Source organism: Bos taurus, chromosome 13 (assembly GCF_002263795.3).
Source record: "Bos taurus isolate L1 Dominette 01449 registration number 42190680 breed Hereford chromosome 13, ARS-UCD2.0, whole genome shotgun sequence".
NCBI lineage: Eukaryota > Metazoa > Chordata > Mammalia > Artiodactyla > Bovidae > Bos > Bos taurus.
This window is the reverse complement of record NC_037340.1, coordinates 31,729,652-31,756,296: the sequence shown is the minus strand read 5'-3', so window position 1 is coordinate 31,756,296 and position 26,645 is coordinate 31,729,652. Positions and strand designations below refer to the sequence as shown.

Genomic DNA, 26,645 nt, shown 5'->3' with positions numbered 1-26,645 from the left:
TTTCATTTTCAATGTTTTCTTTTGTTGTTCTCCATGATCTCACTTTTAGAAATGGTAGGTTCTGAAATACAGAGAGGGATACTATTTTAATAAGATAAGCTGACTTATAAGAATTCATTTGAAAATCTTGATTTTTACAGTTCAAATAATATCATAGCACTGACTTTTCATACCCTGAAAATTATTGGAATCCAAGATGACTGGAATGTAATTCAAAATGAACAGGACTTCCCTGGTGGTCCAGTGGTTAAGAATTCACTTTGCAGTTCAGAGGACACAGGTTTAATCCCATCCCTGGTCAAGGAACTAAGATCCCATCCACCTCAATTAAAGATACCATGTGCTGCAACTAAGACCTGACACAGTCAAAAAAATGAATAAATATTTTTTTAAATGACCATGATAGACCAGAGTGTTGTATTTTTTTCAAAAGAAACAAGTTCAGTAGGAACATATATAAATGTATACCCTTCAGGACCAAAACCAGTTAAAAAATGTGCAGTGTAGAAGAACCAGTTGGGAATCTAGGGTATCAATACCCACTGAGTATTCACTGTTCCTTGTGCTATGTAGGACCCAACTATAATATATATTTTTAAGTGAACAGAGAAATATGTAAAGGTTTAAAGATGAACAAGATGACTTTAGTGAAAACCGGTCTTAGGAAAAAATCTGAGAGAAGAGGAAATTCTCTAAATGCATCAAGATGGAAAAAGTTCAAGCTTTGCTTGATGATTACCATTTTCATTTACATGAAGTGTTTTTATGGAAAGATTCTGTGAGAAACTAACCAGAGAAGTGGATTTAAGAAGAGAGTTCAGTTTTGCAAATGACAGAGTCTCTTGACTTCAAGGTTATGAAATTATGATCAAGAGATTATATGGAATCTACATCTCTGGAGAATTACACTTGCAAAATGTAAATTCTGAGTGGTTCTAGATTCACCTGCCAGAAGTTGGGGGTTAAACTCGGATGATCCCTGGAAGGACCTTTCTGGGTCTGCATTCTGGCAGTAAGGTGTCACTCCACTAGAACAGTTAACAGACATTGCTTGGCTCTAAATTACTCTAAACTTTCTCTAAAGAATGGCAGCTTTAAATTCGCCTCACTTAAAAATTCACTCTATTAATGTGCATCAGTGCAGTTATGGTTAGCTGTACTGTACTGTATACTTGCAATTTGCTAAGAAAGTAAATCTCAAGTATTCTTACCATAAAAAAAAAGAAAGATAACTATGTGGAGTGATGGAATATGTTGATTAGTTTGATTATGGTGATGAATGTACAATATGTGTGAGTATCAAAATATGAACATAAACAATTTGCATTTGTGATTTTTTTTTTTTTTTGGCTACGCTGCATGGCTTGCAGGATCTTAGTTCCCTGACCAAGAGATTGAACCCAGGCCCTCTGCCATAATGTCCTAACCACTGGACCACCAGGGAATTCCCTGTATTTGTGAATTATACTTCAATGAAGCTTGAAAAAAATCACTGTTGAATGGTGCTTCTTTTTGTTGAAATTGTCTTGTAATAAATGATTACGTATTGCTTTGGTGATGGTGTGTGATACTGGTCTTAATTTGATTTCTATACTTTTTAATAAAATAATTAGAAAGTATTCTATCATTTTCTTTTTGTGGTTACAACATTATCATGAGAAAGAAGTCTTTATATTTATTTTATATATTTATTTACTTAATTATTTTTGGCAGCACTGGGTCTTTGTTGCTGTGCAAGGACTTTCTCTAGTTGAGGCAAGTGGGAGTCACTCTCTAGTTGCATTGCACAGACTTCTCATTGTGGTGGTTTCTTTTGTTGCAGAGCACGGGGTCTAGGGCACGTGGGCTCAGTAGTTGTGGCTCCCAGATTCCAGAGCACAGCTCAATAGTTGTGGCACATGGACTTAGTTGTTCTACGGCATGTGGGATCTTCCTGGAGCAGGGCTCGAATCCATGTTCGCTGCATTGGCAGGTGGATTCTTTACCACTGGACCGCCAGAGAAGTCCCAAGTCTTTATATATAAAACATTATATACTCAGCATTTCCTATGGGTGACTCAGTCCTTACCTGAGTGTGAGTACATTAGTGGTGTTTGCTATTTTATCCTTGCCCCATCCAGGGCCAGTTAGAATGGAATGAGATAAAGATAAAGATACCTTGTGAATGAGGTATCTTCTCTCTGAAAGTCAATATGGCAAAATTCTCTTCTGCATTTTCCCTCCTCATCTCTATTTTGGATTTCTTAATCTTAATCCTTGACTCATTTGTATCCTTATCCTTCACAGAGCAAAACTCGCTTCCTGTTGTGATGCTGTTCAAAACTTCATTGTTTCTCAAAACAACACTCCCATTGGGACCAACATGACGTATGAGGTGGAAAGTAAAAGCAAAATCCAAATTAAAGAAAACATTTTTGATATGTTGCCAGTGGTGAGTGAAAATTTCTTGTGGTTTCTTTGTGTCACCATTTAGGGTGAACATTGTCTCAGATGAAGTAATAACATAAAAATGGAGGAGTTGATTCATTAAAATGCCACACTCTGATGTGTAAGATACGTATGGCGGTCCATTTTCAGCAGGCAGTTTTGAATCCTTGTGGCTCTGCAAGGAATGGTATTTGTATCTTAAATAATAAACTCTTCTAGACCTTGAGTCTTCATGACTCATCCTAGTATGAGATGAAGTATTGGGCTTTCTGCATAGTAATTACCAGGACTTGGGGAGATAACCATTTTTTACCTGGTTCTTCCACTTGTCAGTTTTGGTGACTAACTCAGTTTTTTCACAGAGAACTGCAGGTTTATGTGACTAATCTTTGGGAAGTAAATACATTAGAATTCCTGGTTAGTAAACATTGCTTCCACTAGACAGGGATTTTTTTTTTTTAATTTTAAAATTTAAGATGAATTTAGTTTGTGGGAAGCAATCTGAGAAAGATTTAAAATATATGTAATTAAGAAACTCAAATTGACAAAGATGATCATAAAAACAAATGGTGAAAGTGATATAGTTAGATATGAAGGAAGGACAGATAAAAATGAAAAATATAACAATGAAATCAATAGTAGAAAAGATAATTTTTATCCTTTTTTTCTCAGTCAGGGATTTTTATCTAGTGTGTTCACTGATATATCCCAAGTTCCTAGAACATTTCCCAGTGCATAGATGCATTCATTGTATTTTCATTTATTAAACTAAGTAATGATACATTATCATTACAATATAAATCCAAACTTGGGGGAAATTTTTCTCATGAAGAATATCCCACTGCTAATAAACTGTACTTTCAGACATCTTTTTATGATTTCATGAAAAGCAGTTAGGCCACATCAGTGGTCAAAATGGGATCACTTTATATATGCAGTTTACCAACTGTAGAATATTCAGTTCTTACAATTAATTCCATTATGTTGGTCATTTGACTTCTTTTGACTGTTTTATTGTTATGGAAGTTGTTCCAGTTTTTTTCAAAAAAGATTACAATTAAAGGGAAGTATAATTTTCTGGGAACAAACAAAATCAATATAAAGTGTTAGAGAAAAAATATTGCACATTTTCTGGAAGGGAATGGGGACCAATTCATACAGCATTCTGAAAATCCCCTCATGATTAATTGAAATTACTAATAGCTAAAATGATAGCAACTAAAGATGGCTCAGTGGTCAAGAATCTGTCTGCAGTACAGAAGACCCAGGTTTGATCCCTGGGTCAGGAAGATCCCCTGGAGAAGGGAATGGCAAACCACTCCAGTATTCTTGCCTGGAGAATTCCATGGACAGAGGAGCCTAGAGGGCTACAGTCTTTGGGGTCACAAAGAGTCAGACACGACTGAGTGACTGACACTTTCACTTTCAAAGAATATTTATATCCCTTATCAGAGAAGGCCTTGGGGAGGTCCACAGAGAGCAACTCTTTCACCCATGCCATTTTTTCTAGTGTTTTCCTTGCTTCAGGCTGGCCAGAACAGAGGAACAGCAGGTATTTTTTGCTTCTAATTGGCACCTTGAAAAGAATAATTTAACATAAGCTTGATAATTCTGGATGAGATTAACAACAGCATCCATTTTCCAAATTGATGCTGACTTTTAAAACTGGGGTGAGGAAATTCTGAAGTTAATACAGTAACAACTGCAAAGTGAACTCACTTTTCTGTGTTTCTTCAACATCCCATCCATGGACACAGCATCCAAAGTGCTTTCCGCACTCCCACCTTGCTGTGTTCTGCTGGGCACACAGTGAGCAAATCGCAGTGTTAGATGCTTTTGGGAAATGTTGTAAAGTCACTTTCTCCAAAAACTCTGCCAAGTAACTTGAAAAGAAACAACAAAGTTGGTTTTCTTTCTTTCTTTTTTTTTTTGTTTCTCCACTTCATGTTATTTTACTTACTTTTGGTCACACTGCAAAGTCATGCAGGATCTCAGTTCCCTGACCAGGGATCAAACTCATGCCCCACTACAGTGGAAATAACCACTGGACCACCAGGGAAGTCCCCAAAGTTGGTTGACAATCAGAATGAGCAACAAGCAGACTGTTGAGTTGCCCAAAGTTGCATTTTATTAGGAGGTTTAAGGGACATTGGAATTTTCATTTATTTAATCTCTTACTGAACATGAGATCTCAAAACATATGGGTTTTTTCTTCCTAGTTGACCAAGAAACCAGAGAAAAATATTCATTATATTAAGTGCTTAATTGGAGATAGGTTCCTCTCAGTAATCTCTTCTATTGTACCATAAAGAGCCTATTTACATTCCACCCTATCTGTAAAGTTCAGAATTTACTGTGTATTGTTTAGTAAACACTGTCTGAAAACAGCTGTTAATAGAAGTTCACTGACTTGCAATAATCAGAGGTATATTAGAACCATTCATTAAAGAGCCAGGCATTCTGCTGGGCATCAAAGCCATCAGGGAAATAAGGCACATCATTTTTAAAAAATTTATGTTAATTAATTGTTTGACCATGCCAAGCAGCATGTGGCATCTTAGTTCCCCAACCAGGGACTGAACCCACCCTGCAATGAAAGTGTGGGTTCTTAACCACTGAACCATCAGGGAAGTCCCAAGGCACATGCTTAAGTTAACCTTTATCCCTTGAATGAGAGCATCTGTAAGATGACAGTGGACTATGAAACAGACTGCCTGGGTGTGAATCCCAGCTCTGCTGCTGTCTAGCCATTACTTAAACTCGTGCCTCCATCTTCTTGTCTGTAAAATGCTCACAAGGCTGTTGTATGGATTCTATGTATCAAGTTACAACTCAGAAAAGTGCTTTTCCCATAAGAAGCACAATATGATTTTTCATTTTTAGGGACAATCCACATGTGCTGAAACATAGTTCTCATCACTTGTTTGGCATCTCCCAATTCAGCATCAGGAGCACAGGGCAGTCAGGTGACTCAGGGTCTGTAGGGCAGCTCAGAAGCACACTGGTCCTGGGGTGTGCTTGTACACTGGACAGGAGGGTTCCCTGACAGCAGCAGTGTAGATACCCCCATTGTGGTGATTATAATTTACCACTGGTTTAACAACCAGCTGACAAAATTCCTGAGTATTTACCAGTTGGTTCCCATAAGCTGGGACAACTGGGTTCCAACATGACATTGGGGGTTATACCCAGATGGCCACTGAGCCAGCAGTCATTCACTGAGAAGTGATGTTCGGGGGTGGGGGTGTGTGTGGGGGGTGGGGGGGTGTGGGGGGTGGGGGGGGAGCTAAGACGGCATAGGAGTAGGACGGGGAGAACACTTTCTCCCCCACAAATTCATCAAAAGAACATTTAAATGCCGAGTAAATTCCACAAAACAACTTCTGAATGCCGGCAGAGGACATCAGGCACCCAGAAAAGCAACCCAAGTCTTCGAAAGGAGGTAGAAAAAATATAAAAGACAAAAAAAAAAGAGACAAAAGAGGGAGGGACGGTGTTCTGTCCTGGGAAGGGAGTCTTAGAAAGAGAGAAGTTTCCAAACACCAGGAAACCTTCTCACTGCCGAATCTGTGCCAAGCTTTGAAAGCACAGAGGGCAATATAACAGGGAGGAAAATTAAATAAACAATTAAAACCTGCAGATTGCGAGCCCTATGGTAACTCCCCCAGCGGAGGAGCAGCGCAGACACCTGCACACGCCATTGGCAAGCGGGGGCTGGGCAGGGAGGCGCGGCGCGGGCTGCATCACTCAGAGTAAGGATCTGGCCTGAATACCCCGAGCGCTATCTGAGCGAAATAATTTGGGCTAGCAAACCAGACTGTGGGATATCTACCACGCGAAAAGTCAGCCCTAACCTAAGATACTGCCAGGCCTACGCACAGAACAAAGGACTGAACAGAGATAGCCGGCTGCAGACCATCCCCCTCCGGTGACAGGCAGCCAGAGCCGGAAGTGGGCAATCGCAGCCCCAGTGAGACATTACCTATAAAACTGTAAGCAAGCTTCTTTGCTAACTAAAACTTCTTCGGGCTCTGGACGGTCAACATCCACCTGAGAAGGTGCACCGGTTGTACACCTAGATAACCGAGCGGCGGGGAGGCCATAAGTCGCAGCAATCGCACTGGCCAAACACCTCATCAGCTGAGCTGCTCGGACCTGGGAAGGGCATAAAACGCAGGCCCAACCGAGTCTGCACCTCTGAGGACTACCCGAGTGCCTGAACCTGAGCAGCTTGGACCTGGGAGGTGCTAGCAGCCCAGGGCTGGCCACGGATGGTTCCCGGAGGAGCAACCTAGAGCCTGAGCAGTGTGGTTAGGAAGGCTACACGCGCCGTGAGCAGGGGCAGATCCAGTGTGGCTGAGGCACTGCGAGCACATGCCAGTGTTATTTGTTTGCAGCGTCCTTCCCTCCCCACAGCGCGACTGAACAAGTGAGCACCGCCCCCCCAAAAAAAAATAAGTGTCCACCACCCATCCCCTTTGTGTCAGGGCAGAAACCAGACACTGAAGAGACCAACAAACAGAAGAACCTGTAACAGAGGGAACCGCCTTGGAAGCTACAGGCAATAGATTAAAACCCTGTGGTTAGTACCGACTACATAGGAAGGGGTCTATAGATCTTGAGAAATATAAATCGGATCAAGGAACTAGCCGGAAATGAACTGACCCCACAATACTCACAACAAAACCAGAGAAAGTCCTAGATATATTTTTACTATGTTTATGATCAGTCTTTCTTTTTTTTTTAATTAAAAAAATTTTTAAGTCCTCTATTATTCCTTTAATTTTCACTTTTATAACCTACTACTACTTTGAAAAAAAAAAAAGACCCTATTTTTTTTAAAGCAAACTTCATATATATATTTTTTATAATTTTTGTGACCTTGTTTGTTTGTTTTTTTTTCTTTTCTTTAACATTTTATTTTTGAAATTCCAAACTCTACTCTAGATTTTTAATTTATGCTTTTTGGTATTTGTTATCAATTTTGTACCTATATTTTCTTTATAATTTTTGTGACTTTGTTTTTGTTGGGTTTTTTTTCTCTCTCTTTCTTTTTCTTCTTCTTTTTTTTAACATTATATTTTTGAAATTCCAAACTCTACTCTAGATTTTTAACTTTTGCTTTTTGGTATTTGTTATCAATTTTGTACCTATATTTTCTTTATAATTTTTGCAACTTTGTTTGTTTTTGTTTGTTTTTTCTCTTTTTCTTTTCCTTCTTCTTTTCTTTAACATTGTATTTTTGAAATTCCAAACTCTACTCTAGATTTTTAATTTTTGCTTTTATGTATTTGTTACCAATTTTGTACCTTTAAGAACCCAATCTTCAGTACCCATTTTTCACTAGGGAGTGAGATTACTGGCTTGACTGCTCTCTTTCCCTTTGGACTCTCCTTTGTCTCCACTGGGTCGCCTGTGTCTCCTCCCTAACCCCTCTCTACTCTACCCAACTCTGTGAATTTCTGTGTGTTCCAGATGGTGGAGAACACTTAAGGAACTGATTACTGGCTGGATCTGTCTCCCTCCTTTTCATTTCCCCCTTTTATCCTCCTGGCCACCTCTGTCTCCTTCCTCCTTCTTCTCTTCTCTGTATAACTCCGTGAACACCTCTGAGCAATCCAGTTGTGGCGTGCACATAAGGAAGTGATTACTGGCTAGCCCACTCTCTCCTCTATTGATTCCACCTCATCTCATTCAGGTCACCCCTAACTCCCTCCTCCCTCTTCTCTTCTCCATGTAACGCTGTGAACCTCTCTGGGTGACCCTCATGGTGGAGAAACTTTTCATCTTTAACGTAGATGTTTTATCAATGGTGCTGTATAGAAGGAGAAGTTTTGAAACTACTGTAATAATAAGACCGATAACTGGAAGCAGGAGGCTTAAGTCCAAACCCTGACTCCAGGGAACTCCTGACTCCAGGGATCATTAATTGACAGGAGCTAATCAAACGCCTCCATACCTACACTGAAACCAAGCACCACACAAGAGCCAACAAGTTCCAGGGCAAGACATACCAAGCAAATTCTCCAGCAACACAGGAACACAGCCCTGAGCTCCAAGATACAGGCTGCCCAAAGTCACCCCAAAACCATAGACATCTCATAACTCACTACTGGACATTTCATTGCACTCCAGAGAGAAGAAATACAGCTCCACCCACCAGAACACCTACACAAGCTTCCCTAACCAAGAAACCTTGACAAGCCACCTGTACAAACCCACACACAGCAAGGAAACGCCATAATAAAGAGAACTCCACAAACTGCCAGAATACAGAAAGGACACCCCAAACTCAGCAATTTAAACAAGATGAAGAGACAGAGGAATACCCAGCAGATAAAGGAACGGGATAAATGCCCACGAAACCAAACAAAAGAGGAAGAGATAGGGAATCTACCTGATAAAGAATTCCGAATAATGATAGTGAAATTGATCCAAAATCTTGAAATCAAATGGAATCACAGATAAATAGCCTGGAGACAAGGATTGAGAAGATGCAAGAAAGGTTTAACAAAGACCTAGAAGAAATAAAAAAGAGTCAATATATAATGAATAATGCAATAAATGAAATAAAAAACACTCTGGAGGCAACAAATAGTAGAATAACAGAGGCAGAAGATAGGATTAGTGAATTAGAAGATAGAATGGTAGAAATAAATGAATCAGAGAGGAAAAAAGAAAAATGAATTAAAAGAAATGAGGACAATCTCAGAGACCTCCAGGACAATATTAAATGCTACAACATTCGAATCATAGGGGTCCCAGAAGAAGAAGACAAAAAGAAAGACCGTGAGAAAATACTTGAGGAGATAATAGTTGAAAACTTCCCTAAAATGGGGAAGGAAATAATCACTCAAGTCCAAGAAACCCAGAGAGTCCCAAACAGGATAAACCCAAGGCAAAACACCCCAAGACACATATTAATCAAATTAACAAAGATCAAGCACAAAGAACAAATATTAAAAGCAGCAAGGGAAAAACAACAAATAACACACAAGGGAATTCCCATAAGGATAACAGCTGATCTTTCAATAGAAACTCTTCAAGCCAGGAGGGAATGGCAAGACATATTTAAAGTGATGAAAGAAAATAACCTACAGCCCAGATTATTGTACCCAGCAAGGATCTCATTCAAATATGAAGGAGAAATCAAAAGCTTTACAGACAAGCAAAAGCTGAGAGAATTCAGCACCACCAAACCAGCTCTCCAACAAATACTAAAGGATATTCTCTAGACAGGAAACACAAAAAGGGTGTATAAATTTGAACCCAAAACAATAAAGTAAATGGCAACGGGATCATACTTATCAATAATCATCTTAAACGTAAATGGGTTGAATGCCCCAACCAAAAGGCAAAGACTGGCTGAATGGATACTAAAACAAGACCCCTACATGCGCTGTCTACAAGAGACCCACATCAAAACAGGGGACACATACAGATTGAAAGTGAAGGGCTGGAAAAAGATTTTCCATGCAAATAGGGACCAAAAAAAAGCAGGAGTAGCAATACTCATATCAGATAAAATAGACTTTAAAACAAAGGCTGTGAAAAGAAACAAAGATGGTCACTACATAATGATCAAAGGATCAATCCAAGAAGAAGATATAACAATTATCAATATATATGCACCCAAGACGGGAGCACTGCAATATGTAAGACAAATGCTAACAAGTATGAAAGGAGAAATTAACAATAACACAATAATAGTGGGAGACTTTAATACCCCACTCACACCTATGGATAGATCAACTAAACAGAAAATTAACAAGGAAACACAAACTTTAAACAATACAATAGACCAGTTAGACTTAATTGATATCTATAGGACATTTCATCCCAAAACAATGAATTTCACCTTTTTCTCAAGCGCACATGGAACCTTCTCCAGGATAGATCTCATCCTGGGCCATAAATCCAGCCTTGGTAAATTCAAAAAAATAGAAATCATTCCAAGCATCTTTTCTGACCACAATGCAGTAAGATTAGATTTCAATTACAGGAGAAAAACTATTAAAAATTCCAACATATGGAGGCTGAACAACACGCTGCTGAATAACCAACAAATCACAGAAGAAATCAAAAAAGAAATCAAAATCTGCATAGAAACGAATGAAAATGAAAACACAACAACCCAAAACCTGTGGGACACTGTAAAAGCAGTCCTAAGGGGAAAGTTCATAGCAATACAGGCATACCTCAAGAAACAAGAAAAGAGTCAAATAAATAACCTAACTCTACACCTAAAGCAACTAGAAAAGGAAGAGATGAAAAACCCCAGGGTTAGTAGAAGGAAAGAAATCTTAAAAATTAGGGCAGAAATAAATGCAAAAGAAACAAAAGAGACCATAGCAAAAATCAACAAAGCCAAAAGCTGGTTCTTTGAAAGGATAAATAAAATTGACAAACCATTAGCCAGACTCATCAAGAAACAAAGGGAGAAAAATCAAATCAATAAAATTAGAAATGAAAATGGAGAGATCACAACAGACAACACAGAAATACAAAGGATCATAAGAGACTACTATCAACAATTATATGCCAATAAAATGGACAATGTGGAAGAAATGGACAAACTCTTAGAAAAGTACAACTTTCCAAAACTGGACCAGGAAGAAATAGAAAATCTTAACAGACCCATCACAAGCACGGAAATTGAAACTGTAATCAAAAATCTTCCAGCAAACAAAAGCCCAGGTCCAGACGGCTTCACAGCTGAATTCTACCAAAAATTTAGAGAAGAGCTAACACCTATCCTGCTCAAACTCTTCCAGAAAATTTCAGAGGAAGGTAAACTTCCAAACTCATTCTATGAGGCCACCATCACCCTAATACCAAAACCTGACAAAGATGCCACAAAAAAAGAAAACTACAGGCCAATATCACTGATGAACATAGATGCAAAAATCCTTAACAAAATTCTAGCAATCAGAATCCAACAACACATTAAAAAGATCATACACCATGACCAAGTGGGCTTTATCCCAGGGATGCAAGGATTCTTCAATATCCGCAAATCAATCAATGTAATACACCACATTAACAAATTGAAAAATAAAAATATGTTTATCTCAATAGATGCAGAGAAAGCCTTTGACAAAACTCAACATCCATTTATGATAAAAACTCTCCAGAAAGCAGGATTAGAAGGAACATACCTCAACATAATAAAAGCTATATATGACGAACCCACAGCAAACATTATCCTCAGTGGTGAAAAACTGAAAGCATTTCCTCTAAAGTCAGGAACAAGACAAGGGTGCCCACTTTCACCATTACTATTCAACATAGTTTTGGAAGTTTTGGCCACAGCAATCAGAGCAGAAAAAGAAATAAAAGGAATCCAAATTGGAAAAGAAGAAGTAAAACTCTTACTGTTTGCAGATGACATGATCCTCTACATAGAAAACCCTAAAGACTCCACCAGAAAATTACTAGAACTAATCAATGATTATAGTAAAGTTGCAGGACATAAAATCAACACACAGAAATCCCTTGCATTCCTATAATAATAATGAGAAATAATTCCTTTGTTGTGCAGAAGCTTTTAAGTTTAATTAGGTCCCATTTGTTTATTTTTGCTTTTATTTCCAATATTCTGGGAGGTGGGTCATAGAGGATCCTGCTGTGATCTATGTCGGAGAGTGTTTTGCCTATGTTCTCCTCTAGGAGTTTTATAGTTTCTGGTCTTATGTTCAGATCTTTAATCCATTTTTAGTTTATTTTTGTGTATGGTGTTATATGAGAATAATAAAAATAATGAGAAATAACACTAATAATGAGAAAACTGAAAGAGAAATTAAGGAAACAATTCCATTCACCATTGCAACGGAAAGAATAAAATACTTAGGAATGTATCTACCTAAAGAAACTAAAGACCTATATATAGAAAACTATAAAACACTGGTGAAAGAAATCAAAGAGGACACTAATAGATGGAGAAATATACCATGTTCATGGATTGGAAGAATCAATATAGTGAAAATGAGTATACTACCCAAAGCAATTTATAGATTCAATGCAATCCCTATCAAGCTACCAACGGTATTCTTCACAGAGTTAGAACAAATGATTTCACAATTTGTATGGAAATACAAAAAACCTCGAATAGCCAAAGCTATCTTGAGAAAGAAGAATGGAACTGGAGGAATCAACCTACCTGACTTCAGGCTCTACTACAAAGCCACAATTATCAAGACAGTATGGTACTGGCACAAAGACAGAAATATAGATCAATGGAACAAAATAGAAAGCCCAGAGATAAATGCATGCACATATGGACACCTTATCTTTGACAAAGGAGGCAAGAATATACAATGGATTAAAGACAATCTCTTTAACAAGTGGTGCTGGGGAAACTGGTCAACCACTTGTAAAAGAATGAAACTAGAGCACTTTCTAACACCATACACAAAAATAAACTAAAAATGGATTAAAGGTCTGAACATAAGACCAGAAACTATAAAACTCCTAGAGGAGAACATAGGCAAAACACTCTCCGACATAGATCACAGCAGGATCCTCTATGACCCACCTCCCAGAATATTGGAAATAAAAGCAAAAATAAACAAATGGGACCTAATTAAACTTAAAAGCTTCTGCACAACAAAGGAAACTATAAGCAAGGTGAAAAGACAGCCTTCAGAATGGGAGAAAATAATAGCAAATGAAGCAACTGACAAACAGCTAATCTCAAAAATATATAAGCAACTCCTACAGCTCAATTCCAGAAAAATAAATGACCCAATCAAAAAATGGGCCAAAGAACTAAATAGACATTTCTCCAAAGAAGACATACAGATGGCTAACCAACACATGAAAAGATGCTCAACATCACTCATCAGAGAAATGCAAATCAAAACCACTATGAGGTACCATTTCACGCCAGTCAGAATGACTGCAATCCAAAAGTCTACAAGCAATAAATGCTGGAGAGGGTGTGGAGAAAAGGGAACCCTCTTACACTGTTGGTGGGAATGCAAACTAGTATAGCCACTATGGAGAACAGTGTGGAGATTCCTTAAGAAACTGGAAATAGAACTGCCCTATGATCCAGCAATCCCACTGCTGGGCATACACACTGACGAAACCAGAATTGAAAGAGACACGTGTACCCCAATGTTCATCACAGCACTGTTTATAATAGCCAGGACATGGAAGCAACCTAGATGTCCATCAGCAGATGAATGGATAAGAAAGCTGTGGTACATATACACAATGGAGTATTACTCAGCCATTAAAAAGAATACATTTGAATCAGTTCTAATGAGGTGCATGAAACTGGAGCCTATTATACAGAGTGAAGTAAGCCAGAAAGAAAAACACCAATACAGTATACTAACGCATATATATGGAATTTAGAAAAACGGTATACGAGACAGGAAAAGAGACACTGATGTATAGAACAGTCTTTTGGACTCTGTGGGAGAGGGAGAGGGTGGGATGATTTGGGAGAATGGCATTGAAATACATATAATATCATATATGGAATGAGTCGCCAGTCCAGGTTCGATGCACGATACTGGATGCTTGGGGCTGGTGCACTGGGACGACCCAGAGGGAAGGTATGGGGAGGGAGGAGGGAGGAGGGTTCAGGATGGGGAACACATGTATACCTGTGGCGGATTCATTTCGATATTTGGCAAAACCAATACAATAGTGTCAAGTTTAAGAATAAAATAAATAAAAAGAGAGAATAACACGCACACACACAAAAAAAGAAGAAGTGAATTTTGAGAGGAAAAAAAAAAGAGAGAAGTGATGTTCCTCTGGGCAAGTGCAGTGAAAGATGGAGGGAGGGGGGGATGAAAAGTAATAAATATACTCCCTGCCCCTTAAGTACCTACGTTCACATTCTAGAGACAAAACATGTGAATCAGGACCTTGTATTGTGGAAGTCTGTGCTGACATCCTTGCTTCTGTTTAAGGTCACCATGACTTCCAGAAAAGTGACCGGCAAAGGCCAACAACACTGTCCAACTGACCAGTTATTTTCAGACTGTGAAGGATTTGGTCATAGTGAAGGGTCTTTGGGGATTGGCTAGTTGGATCCTTGAAGGAAACAAAAATGATTCTGGTCTTGGAAATGAATTGGAAGTAAATCAGCACAGAGTGACTAGGCTTCCTCAAAGCACTGTGGCTGATCATTTATGGAGACAGCAGGCATAAATTTCCTGTCATCACTGAGCCTAAAGATCTCACTATTTAAGAAGCACAGAGAACTTTTGATAAATTAACTGTTAATTTTATGGCCAAGAATAGAGAATTTAATGCAACTTTATAATTGCTTTATTTTTGGCTGAAAATGGTCCTGTTTGTCGGAAAGACCCATGTGAAATTTTGTCATCCTCAATTTATTTACTTAGTTATGGGATGTAAAAAACATTAAAGTACATTTTAAAAGCAAATGTATTATATTTAGTATTTTTACATTAAATTGTATATGATATGCTATGTATTCCTCTCAAGAAAGATGAAACTTAGGTTTACGGGATTTCTTTTTCTTTCTTTTTTTAAAATTTTATTTATTTATTATTTTTGGCTGTGCTGTGTATCTTCATCGTTTCACCCTGGCTTTCTTTAGTTACGGCAAGTGGGGCTACTCTCTAGTTGTGATGCACGGGCTTCCCGTTGCGGTGGCTTGTCTTGTGCAGCACAGGCTCTGGGCACACAGGCTTCAGTCATTAGAGTTCACAGGCTCCAGAGGGTGCAGGCTTCAGTAGCTGTGGTGCACAGGCTTAGTTACTCCATGACAAGTGGAATCTTCCCAGATCAGGGATCGAAGCTGTATCCCCTGCATTGGCAGGCAGTTTCTTAACCACTAGACCACCAGGGAAGTCCTACAGGATATCTTATGATTAGTCAGAAGTTGATTAACATGCTAGGGTATTGCTTCTTATTCTTTTTCTTTCCTTAGTATATGTAAAACTTCAGCTACTTGAATTAAGCTGACAATGTTTATGGTTCTAAAACTAAAGATATTTATGGCAGTTTTTCCCTTTCTGTTGATAGTTTCAGCCTTTTGTGGGATACTCTTTTAATCAGTGTGCAGTGGTTGGAAACGGGGGAATTTTAAATCAGTCTCTCTGTGGAGCTGAAATCGATAAAGCTGACTTCGTTTTTAGGTAAGTACTATCAAATTGTTTTTTTTTTTTTTAATCCAAGATCAGTTCAATATTTTAAAGGAATAGTCTAAAGATACTCTGTTTAAATTTTGATCTTTGAAATTTATTGCTTAAGCCTACAATTTATCTGGTTTGTTTTCTGAAGTGTTAAATGGATCATGAGTTCCTTTGACTGTTGATACCAGAAGGATAAAACTGCTATGCTTACTAAACTTTCCAGAAACCCTGTATGAAATCATGGTGAAAGAGGATCTTCACTGAAGGACTTGTCAGAGACTTCAGTGTATCAAGGATAACTTTTTTTTTCTTAAACAGCATTTCAAGAAAACTTTGTTTTCAGGTAATACTTATGAAAATGCTGACTTAGATTTTGTATAGCATAAATAAACATCATTGTTTATTTAGATTGCTAAATAAACATCATTGTTTATTTCTAAATAAACATCTAAATAAACTTTGTTTATTTAGATTTCTAAATAAACATCATTGTTTATTTAGATATCTAAATAAACATCATTGTTTATTTAGATTTCTGGCCTGAAATTTAAGTGGGGGAAAATGTGGCTTGTAAAATTCTGATCTTTTAAAATGTTTATATCTCAGTACAAGCTAGCTTGCCAAAAACAGAAGCAAAAGTGGTTTCTATGTGTTTCTGAACTAATAAGACAAAGCAGAGAGCATCTCCACTTTCAGAACATGATGGAAAGATGATTCATCCTTGTGAGGATGGATTTCAATTGAAATATACCTTTTCATAAAGTTGAAATCTGTTTCTTCCTATTTCATGAGCAATGATTGCATGCATCTGAGGAAGATCCTTTGATCTTTATTGATTTAATGCTGCCCTTTTTATTAGCACATGAAAAGGAAATACAGTTTTGGATCAGGAGCTCCCCCTCACTTTAATCTCATTTAGAATTTTATGCTGAAAGTAATGACAGAACAACAGACCTGGCAGTCCAACAAGTATTGTGTTCCTCATGATGAATGTGGAAATGGTGAATACCTGCATGATTTAGCCATTTTGCTAAAGTACTCAGTATGGAAAAGCCAGGGGGGAAAATAAATAATTCTTCTCATAATAGACTTGTTATAGACTGAAAATTCCCAAAACATCTGGGGTGAATATTATGCCTAAATATCCATTTTACTTTATAACATGTATAAGAAATACAAGTTTAGGTTTAACAAGCAGAAAAAACAACAACAACTCAACAGCTACTTAATTTATAACTCTGAAATAAATGTATATATTCTAGATTCTGCATTTGCTGATGCCAGGTATTTTTCTGAATAGAAATACTTTTTTTTTTTAATTTTTTCAGAATATAAATACTAACTTCAATACTTTTGAAGTTAGCCTTCCAAACATAAAGGTCAGATGGGGGCTATACATAGCTGATGTCATTAAAATTCATTTAATGTTTAAGCCTATATCGATTTTGGCCATACATGTTTTATAGTTTATAAAACCATCTGGAAACTGCTTGTGATTTTTCATTTCAGAAGATTGGGAGCTGTCAATTAAAAGTGTAAGGAACAAGAATAGGTGTTGAGTGGCTTCACTGTACTTTATATATGCAATACACAATATTTCCCCTATGGGTCTCCAGTGATATCATATTGGAAATCATTGTTGAGTCTTCAAAAGGATATGAAGTAGTTATGTTCTGGAAAGTAGATTTGTTACAGGAAGTCCACTAATGAAGATATTTCTGTGGCCTGTTATCTATGATTAATATTTGTTTTTTCCAAAGTGCCATCTTTGTTTTAGGATGTATCTTTTTTATCAGTGAGGGAAGTACATGTTTCATTTATTCATATATTTCACAGAGGATGAAATAGATTATTTTAACCTCAGGAGCATTACAGAACACAGTCAAGTTTAAACAGCTTTCCTCAGAGATGCTCCCTTTGTATGTATAGCTTTAAAGAAATGGTCTACTTGAAATTCTGTAAATGATACTTAGGGAGTCGTAACCAACTTTCCCTTTTTTTGTGACAAGAATATGCTTACTCAAAATTACAATTCTTAATTTGTTTTCCAATTTAAAAACCAATTAGCACTCAAAAGAGGATGAGAACATCAATATGAAAGCATCATTATAAGAACATTAGAGCTTTATTTATTAACAGCTTAATTTGGTGGAAAAACTATCCATATGGGAATCAGGAAATTTTTAATTTTTTATATACTCTTTGCTTCTGGCAGACATTATAACCATAATGACAATGCCTCAATTTTTAAAAATTTGTAAATTGACAATAATACCTAACAGAAGCCAAATATATTAAGAAAAGGTGGCAAGAATACACAGAAGAACTATACTAAAGAGATCTTAATGACCCAGATAACCCCAATGGTGTGATCACTCACCTAGAACCAGATATCCTGGAGTCCGAATCAGATGGGCCTTAGGAGACACCACTGTGAACAAAGCTAGTGGAGGTGATGGAATTCCTATATCAAATCCTAAAAGATGATGCTGTGAAAGTGCTGTACTCAATGTGGCAACAAATTTGGAAAACTCAGCAGTGGCCACAGGACTGGGAAAGGTCAGTTTTCATTCCAATCCCAAAGAAAGGCAATGCCAAAGAATATTCAAACAACTGCATAGTTGCACTCATCTTACATGCTAGCAAAGTAATGCTCAAAATTCTCCAAGCAGGGCTTCAACAGTACATGAACTGAGAACTTCCAGATGTTCAAGCTGGGTTTAGAAAAGGCAGAGGAACCAGAGATCAAATTGCCAACCTCCGTTGGGTTTTTGAAAAAGCAAGAGAGTTCCACAAAAACATCTACTTGTGCTTTATTGACTATGCAAAAGCCTTTAACTGTGTGAATCACAACTGAAAAATTCTTAAAGATATGGGAATACCAGACCACCTTACCTGCCTCCTGAGAAATCTGTATATAGGTCAAGAAGCAACAATTAAACGTTGTACAACAAACTGGTTCCAAATTGGGAAAGGAGTATGTAACAGCTGTATATTGTCAACCTGTTTATTTAACTTATGCGCAGAGTACATCGTGCACAATGCCAGGCTGAATGAAGCAAAAGCTGGAATCAAGATTGCGGAGGGAAATGTCAATAACTTCAGATATGCAGATGCCACCACTCTGATGGCAGAAAGTGAAGAGGAATTGAGGAGTCTTTTGATGAAAGTGAAAGAGGAGAGTGAAAAAGCTGGCTTAAAACTCAACATTCAAAAAAACTAAGATCATGGCATCCAGTCCCATCACTTCATGGCAAATAGATGGGTATCAATGGAAATAGTGAGAGATTTTATTTTCTTGGGCTCCAAAATCACTGCAGATGGTGACTGCAGCCATGAAATTAAAAGACACTTGCTCCTTGGAAGAAAAGCTATGACCAACCTAGAGAGCATATTAAAAAGCAGAGACATTATTTTGCCAACAGAGGTCTATCTAGTCAAAGTTACAGTTTTTCTAGTAGTCATGTATGGATGTGAGATCTGGACCATAAAGAAAGCTGAGTGCTGAAGAATTGATGCTTTTGAACTGTGGTGTTGGAGAAGACTTTTGAGAGTCCCTTGGACCGCAAGGAGATCAAACCAGTCAATCCTAAAGGAAATCAGTCCTGAATATTCATTGGAAGGACTGATGCTGAAGCTGAAGCCCCAATACTTTGGCCACCTGATGTGAAGAACTGACTCATTGGAAAAGACTCTGATGCTGGGGAAGATTGAAGGCAGGAGAAGGGGACAGCAGAAGATGAGATGGTTGGATGGCATCACTGACTCAATAGACAAGAGTTTGAGCAAGCTCCAGGAGTTGGTGATGCACAGGGAAGCCTGGCATGCTGTGGTCCATGGGGTCACAGAGTCAGACACAAATGAGTAACTGAACTGAACTGACCACCATAGGAATCTAATTAATATAAATAATTTAAATAAAAGGATTGTGAACTCTTCAAATGCTAGGCAAGGTGTAATTGTCACTTCTAGTTTTGTCACTGAAAGCATTTATCAGATTCTTACGTTTTATCCAATGTTGAAATGCCAACTAAGAGTTTGTTGCTGTTGTTGTGTAGTCGCTAAGTCATGTCCAACTCTTTTGCAACCCCATAGACTATAGCCTGCCAGGCTATAGCATTTTCCAGCAAGAATATTGGAGTAGGTTGCCATTTTCTTCTCCAAGGGGTCTTCCCAGCCCAGGATCGAACCCGTGTCTAAATTCTGTACTTATTAAGTATTTTCGATGGAAATCAGATGAATTCTGAGACTCTATTTACAGCAGTAATTTTCTCCAATAAAATGAGAATGGTCACATGCATATGTGTGGATGTACTTTTTTTTGAAAGTTATATTTTGAGAATATTTTTTCTTCCAAATTTCAGGTGTAATCTCCCCCCAACCACAGGAAATGTTACCAATGATGTTGGGACTAAAACCAACCTGGTGACTCTAAATCCCAGTATTATAAAGCTAAGGTAAGTCCCTCCAAGTTACATAACTGTTCAAGACCACTTTTTTATTATTTAACCTATTTCTTAGTCTAAGCCCCAATCTTGCTGCTGAGACTGTCTGGAATGGCTTTGTAAGGAAAATACATAAGAATATATTAGTAATTTAGGTTGGGCTCATGAGAGGTATGTCCAGTTGCACTTCTAATGTCTTAAGTCAAGGGTTGCTAATCAAATTAGAACTTACTTATCTCTTCATGTTTTTCACGAGTACTGAAGTTTTTAAAAAATTATATCCTTTCAGAATTTAAATGTTACTATTTTGTCTTGATAAAACTTTCTTGAAAAAACTTAGTCTACTTAGAAGCTTCAGAGAGTAAGCCTTAGGAGAACCTGACAAAATTGTCAGGGCACTTTGGGCAGTTTATTACTAAAAAATAATTCCCATATTTTATTTTCCACAATGTCACTACTATGAAATATTGGCTGTTCAGTAAAAATCCCATTAAAAGTGAAAGTGTTAGTTTCTCAGTCGTGTCTGACTCTTTGCGACGCCATGGACTTCTGTCCATGGGATTCTCCAGGCAAGAATACTGGAGTGGGTAGCCATTCCCTTCATCAGGGGATGTTTCTGATCCAGGGGTCAAACCCGGGTCTCCTGCATTGCAGGCAGATTCTTTACTGTCTGAGCCACCAGGGAAGCCCCAAAATCCTATACTTAGTTTTATTCAGTTGTTTTCATCCAAAGTGATTAATAATTGTTGTTGGTAGAATATATCCCTCAAATAGTTCTAGTATGACTTAAGAGAATATAACATATTATACCTGTCTCCCCAGAGTTTATTTTCTGAACACATGCACTTAGGTATACCAGTGTATTTACTGAGGCATTATTTAAATGAAACACATAGAGCTATCACAGTCCACGGAGGAAATTTAAAATGCATATGTGTGTGTGTGTGTGTGTGCATATAGATATTTTAAGTTTTCTAAAGCAGAGATCCCCAGCCTCTGGGATCTAATGCCTAATGATCTGAGGTGGAACTGATATAATAATAATAGAAATAAAGTACACAATAAAGATACTGCACTTGAATCATTCCCAAACCACCCCCACCCCCCAGTTCATGGAAAAATTATCTTCTGTGAAACCAGTCCCTGGTGCCAAAAAGGTTGGGGACTGCTGTTTTAAAGGAAATTGTTATTTTATAATAATATGTATACTTGAATATAGCTCAATGAATTTTTTTAAATGTATAGATATTTTAAGAGTGTGCTGTGTTTGAGAAAATGTATCAGTATGATACATTTGGAAGGTGTTTCAGCATTAAAAACCAACTTCAGGAAAAAATTACTGAGTTTGAAGATAAAATAATTTTTAAAAATGTATTTCCAGCAAGAATATTGTTCTGTAAGAAGGTAGAAATGAAAGAATAGATATGCCTATTCTATTGAAAGAGATGAAAGAAAAGAAAGAAATGAAGACCTAACCCTTGATATTTATCATACAAGATGCTTGCTGCTGCTGCTGCTACTAAGTCGCTTCAGTCATGTCCGACTCTGTGCGACCCCATAGACGGTAGCCCACCAGGCTCCCCTGTCCCTGGGACTCTCCAGGCAAGAACACTGGAGTGGGTTGCCATTTCCTTCTCCAATGCATGAAAGTGAAAAGTGAAGGTGAAGTCGCTCAGTCGTGTCCGACTCTTGGCGACCCCATGGACTGCAGCCCACCAGGCTCCTCTGTCCATGGGATTTTCCAGGCAAGAGTACCGGAGTGGGGTGCCATTGCCTTCTCCTATACAAGATGTTTACTTAACCTGAATTTCTCTGAATCTTCAGTTTGTCTCTTTTATATACAGTGACATAACTGGTTCTGGTTTTTGGTCAGTGGTATGTTACCCAAACTGTTCCTTTGATGATTATTGTTAAAATCACAATGTTTTAAAAATTTGGCAGATATGGGAACTTAAAGGAAAAGAAAGCAATATTTCTGGAGGACGTTGCAGCCTATGGAGATGCTTTCGTCCTTCTGCCTGCGTTTTCCTTCAGGGCCAATACCGCGGCCTCTTTTAAAGTGTACTACACACTGAAGGAATCTAAAGCAAGACAAAAGGTTTTATTTTTCCATCCCAAGTACCTGAAAAACCTTGCACTCTTCTGGAGGACTAAAGGTGTGACCGAGTATCGCCTGTCCTCCGGCTTGATGATCACAAGTGTGGCAGTCGAGCTGTGTGAGAACGTGAAGCTGTATGGATTCTGGCCCTTCTCTAGAACTGGAGAGAACATGCCTGTCAGCCATCACTACTACGACAATAAGTTACCTAAACGCGGTTTCCATGAGATGCCCAAAGAGTATAGCCAAATTCTCCAGCTTCATGTGAAAGGCATCCTCAAGTTACAGTTTAGCAAATGTGAAACAGCCTGAACCAAATGCCTTTAAATGGGCATCATGTTCACATAATGCAGTTGGTGAGTAACTATTCCCAAACGCCGAGAGAGATGGTTGTAGTGTTTCATAGGAAGAGTCCCAAAAGTTGGTTGGCTCCATGCTCCACACTATGTGTGCAACCTTAGCAACTCATTTAATTGTTCTAATCGTCAGTTTCTCTTCCTGTAAAATGGGCATCATGATATCTAACTCATGTTAGGAAAATGTGATAATCTATGAAATCTTTTGGCAAGTATTTGGTGTGAGGTAGGGACTCTAAGAATATTTCTTTGTTGATGTTTACCATTTTCACCCTCACCAGACATAATAAAAGGTAGGATGTCTTGAAGACTCTTTTTGGAGAGAACAGCTGAGTTGCCAAATATCCACTGGAATTCTTTCTCTGGCAGGAACCTCTATTATCCATAAAATCATTCCCGCCTTTCTTCCTAATTTAAAAAGTACATATAAGAAAATTGTTTACTTAAACAAAAAGCCTTTCATTATTCAGGAACGAATGCCTTATGCTTCTAATTACAGTCACTTGTGTCTTGAGCCACACTGATGTAGTGGTTGGATTTAGGCCAATTCTTTTCCTCTTTTACATTTAAAAATCACTCTTTTACATACCTATATTTACTACTTCAAGGGCAGTTACAATTTTTCATACCTGTTGTCTTGTCTGTGGGGAACAGCTGCTTCATGCCGACCCTTTCCCAAACTCGGTGAGAGAGATATAAAAATGACTTAAGGCCTGCAGGAAGGAAGAGATGTGTGTTTCATAAACACGTTGATGTGCATTTTGTAAACACATTGTGCTCAATGTTCACAAAAGCTTTGAGGAGACAGTACTGTGAGGAATGAAACAAGAATGATTCAATCGATTTCAATGAAATCTATTTCAGAGAAGAGGTGGTTTCTGAATTAAACCTAGTGAAGGAGGAAGGCTTCACCAAATGAAGACGAATCTAGGTAGAGGAAACTTGATAGGAGAGAAAGCAGTCCCCTTGATTCCAGTTGAAGTTATTTGAGGGTAAATCATGGTCTTTATCTACAAACTTCCACGTGGTGATGGGATATATAGCCCATGGGGGTGGTGGGTTGGACCTACATCTGTGAAATGGAAATAATACCAAGCTGAATGATTTCATAAGAAAGTCGTAAAAACTAATGCCCAGAGAAACTTAATTCTCAGCAAGGAAAGCTGTACGTTTACATGAGAACTAAGACTAATCATTTAAACACCAATATAAAATAAAGCTTAAGGAGACATTGAATACCTTAGGTTATGGTGTTATACATGTTGATGTAGTTCATCCCTGCAGCTATTGAATAAGTAAGTTATTTGACTTAAATAAGTAATAACGTGCACACTTTCCTACTCATTTTTGTACCAGTGTGAGAAGAGCAGAAATAGGAGCAGAGCAGAGTGGACAGCGTGACAAATTCATTATGAATATAATTCTGAATTCTTAACTTAGCCAGATTATTGTTTTATTCAACATTCACTTGTAAGAACACTCTGCTACCAACTGCTTATTTTGCAAAACTAATCTTTAATTTTTAGTTTGATTGTCGTTGACTTTTGTGATACTTTTCTTAATTCACATTCTCATTTGTTCTTTATAGCAAATGAAACCTATTACCTCCATAAATTGGTTTAAAAGTTCATATATAAATATTTTCTAAAAGAACCATGCTTTTAGTTGCATAGAGTCTAATTCATGTATCTTTTTGTAGCAATGAATAAATGACTGTTTTCTACTGCTTCTAATGAGTTTAATTAGTTTTTAAAAATCTGCTAGCAGGATTGATAATGTCTCTATCATGTTATTAGCAGTGATTATGAAAAATAGATCAGAACACTCTAGTATTTTATAGTTTAGTAAAATGTTTCCCTCAAAATGTTTTCTGCCGGGTAGAAACTTCAACTTTGCATTTTGATGACACTGAAAATACATGATGAGTAAAAATAATAGAATATACTGAAATAAATCATTAAGTATATGACATGGATAATTTGTAAGTTATTTTAATAAAAATCACTTACGATTTCCAGGACATTTAGAGCTTAAGTTTTTCCTATGTAACTTCCTATTTTAACTTTGGATGTTTTGTCTAGAATATCAAAATAGAATTTTCAGTGTCACTGATAAGAATTTTGGAAATACTCAAAATAGTGTGAAGGTAAGGAGTATTGTCCCAAAGATACCCATGTTTGAGTAAAATGTCAGTAGAAAAACTTTTAAGTTGTAGAAGACATGGTATGTCTTTTGCCATGAACACAACCAAAGTTGGTTTCTTGTTTCACATTTGTATTAACGTTTGCGTTGCCAGCCTCAAAGCATGTTGGCGTTTTACAGCTATCCTACCTAGATTTACATTAGCCAAAATTGAGGTCTCAAACAACATGTGTGTTGTTTGTATTGATTCCTGAGTTGGTCTGAGTTGTTGTGAAATCATAAGAGCTTGTAGTTTCCTGCCCTTGTCTGAAACTCTCTTTACTTCTCTAGTGTCCTCAGAGTTGTAGAGAAATAAATGGGGTGGGAGGATGGAGTTCACGTGACATTATCAAAATTCATGTTCTGTTATACTTTTGTTGTTATTGTTCAGGCGCTAAGTCGTTTCTGACTATTCTCCTGCATTGGTAGGCAGGTTCTTTACCACTGAGCCACTAGCGAAACCCCTTATTATACTTTAGAAAGTTTAAAAAATCTGTTTTGGAACAGTAGGACATTACTGGAGCATCACAGTGGAACACATAGAAGATCATCGTCTGCCAGGAAATGTTATCATGTAATCTATCAGCTGTGTGAATTGGAAATCATAAGTAACAATTTTTGTTCTGTAATGGTGAGCTATTATACGTGTTTCACCAAGATCCAAACTAAAAGAGTACCTCCAAACTCCATTCTGTAGATTTAGTGATTCACCAAGTTTGACATGACACTCTCAAGAAATCTCTGGATGTAATGAGCACTTGTTAGATGAGTGAGTTTGACCTTCTGCTCTTAAATTTCAGGTACATCCATAGGCATGGAAAACAAAGTCAGTACTGGTGCTAGCCATTACCAAACCTTAGTTAGGACTCCAATTCATAATACCACCTGCTACCAGTTTCTAAGGGAAATACTGGCTTGGTTGATTTCATTTTCTACTTGTTGTTTAGCATCATGTGGCAATGTAAATGAATAATGAGAGCCCCAAATAATTTCTATCAAAATCCAAGGGTAAAGGCAGAAATATTTATTTAAGCATATAAGAATGCTGTATGGTCCCTTGGAGGGATTCCATGAATAACTGCATGGAATTAAATTTTACACAATGTAATAGTCCTTGAAGTCTCTGCTGTTTTTTTCCTACTAACAAAAGGCAAGATAGATCATGACTTTCATGAAAGAAGATTTCCTTCTGCATATAAATTCCAACCCAGTAAGTATGTGGGCACTCAGCCAGGTAATCAGCCAAGGACATTTTTTTTTTTTTGAGGACTTACTATGTGTAGAATACTGGAATAAGCCATAAATCAAATCTGTTTGGGGCAAGATTTTTCCTTGCTTACAAAAAAATTTACCAGTTAAATACTATATTGTGTTAAGTACCTTAAATCATCCCATACATTTCAGAAAGCTTTGGGAAATTTGGAAAGTTTTGTGTAACAGGTATAAATAGCTACTACAGGAGGATAATTATAATGCAATGTATAGCACAGTTATGACAGTAAAAACATCACATGCAACACGACATGGAGACGCACTGTTCTGCTATGAAGCCTTGAAGGAATTGCAGGAATTCACAATATCAGAAGCACTGGACCTAATTAGACTATTTCTTTATTCTTGATTTTTAAAAATCCAATTGGAGCCACTGTATGAGTTCAGGGTTTACTCTCTGCATGTGGCTTCAGAAGATTGACTCCAGAGTGAGCAGTCACCATTATCCTCCCAAAGATGGATGGCCAGGAATATTTTTCTTGCCCATCTCATCTGGGTCATCACTCTTCTTCCAAGAGCATTCTTCTTTTTATATATATAAAAAAGGGAGTGATATATGATAGAAAAACATCACTTTATATAATGGAGAAAAGATCAACTCTTCAGCAGATGGTATTGGTGATATGGAAAAAAGACAAATTTCTATAATACATTGCACTGTAGAAAAAGCTGGACTCTAGGTAGATTAAAGAGGGTTTAAAGGAAAAACTGCAAAGCTAATAGAGCAAAATGTAGGTAAGGGGCT

The 26,645-nt window shown here is 37.5% G+C and overlaps 1 protein-coding gene across 4 annotated transcripts in view; it reads left to right on the top strand.

The window, feature by feature from the left end:
• Positions 1-24,433, top strand: part of ST8SIA6 (ST8 alpha-N-acetyl-neuraminide alpha-2,8-sialyltransferase 6) — a 300,762-nt gene extending 276,329 nt beyond the window's left edge. For 3 of the 4 annotated variants that reach the window (XM_059892425.1, XM_059892424.1, XM_005214169.5), the window contains 4 exons: positions 2,287-2,431; positions 15,439-15,551; positions 19,913-20,005; positions 21,935-24,433. In XM_059892425.1, coding sequence (XP_059748408.1) covers positions 2,287-2,431; positions 15,439-15,551; positions 19,913-20,005; positions 21,935-22,403 — 820 coding nt within the window. In that variant the 3' untranslated portion in view covers positions 22,404-24,433. 4 annotated transcript variants of the gene reach the window in all.
• The last annotated feature ends 2,212 nt before the right edge of the window (positions 24,434-26,645 follow it).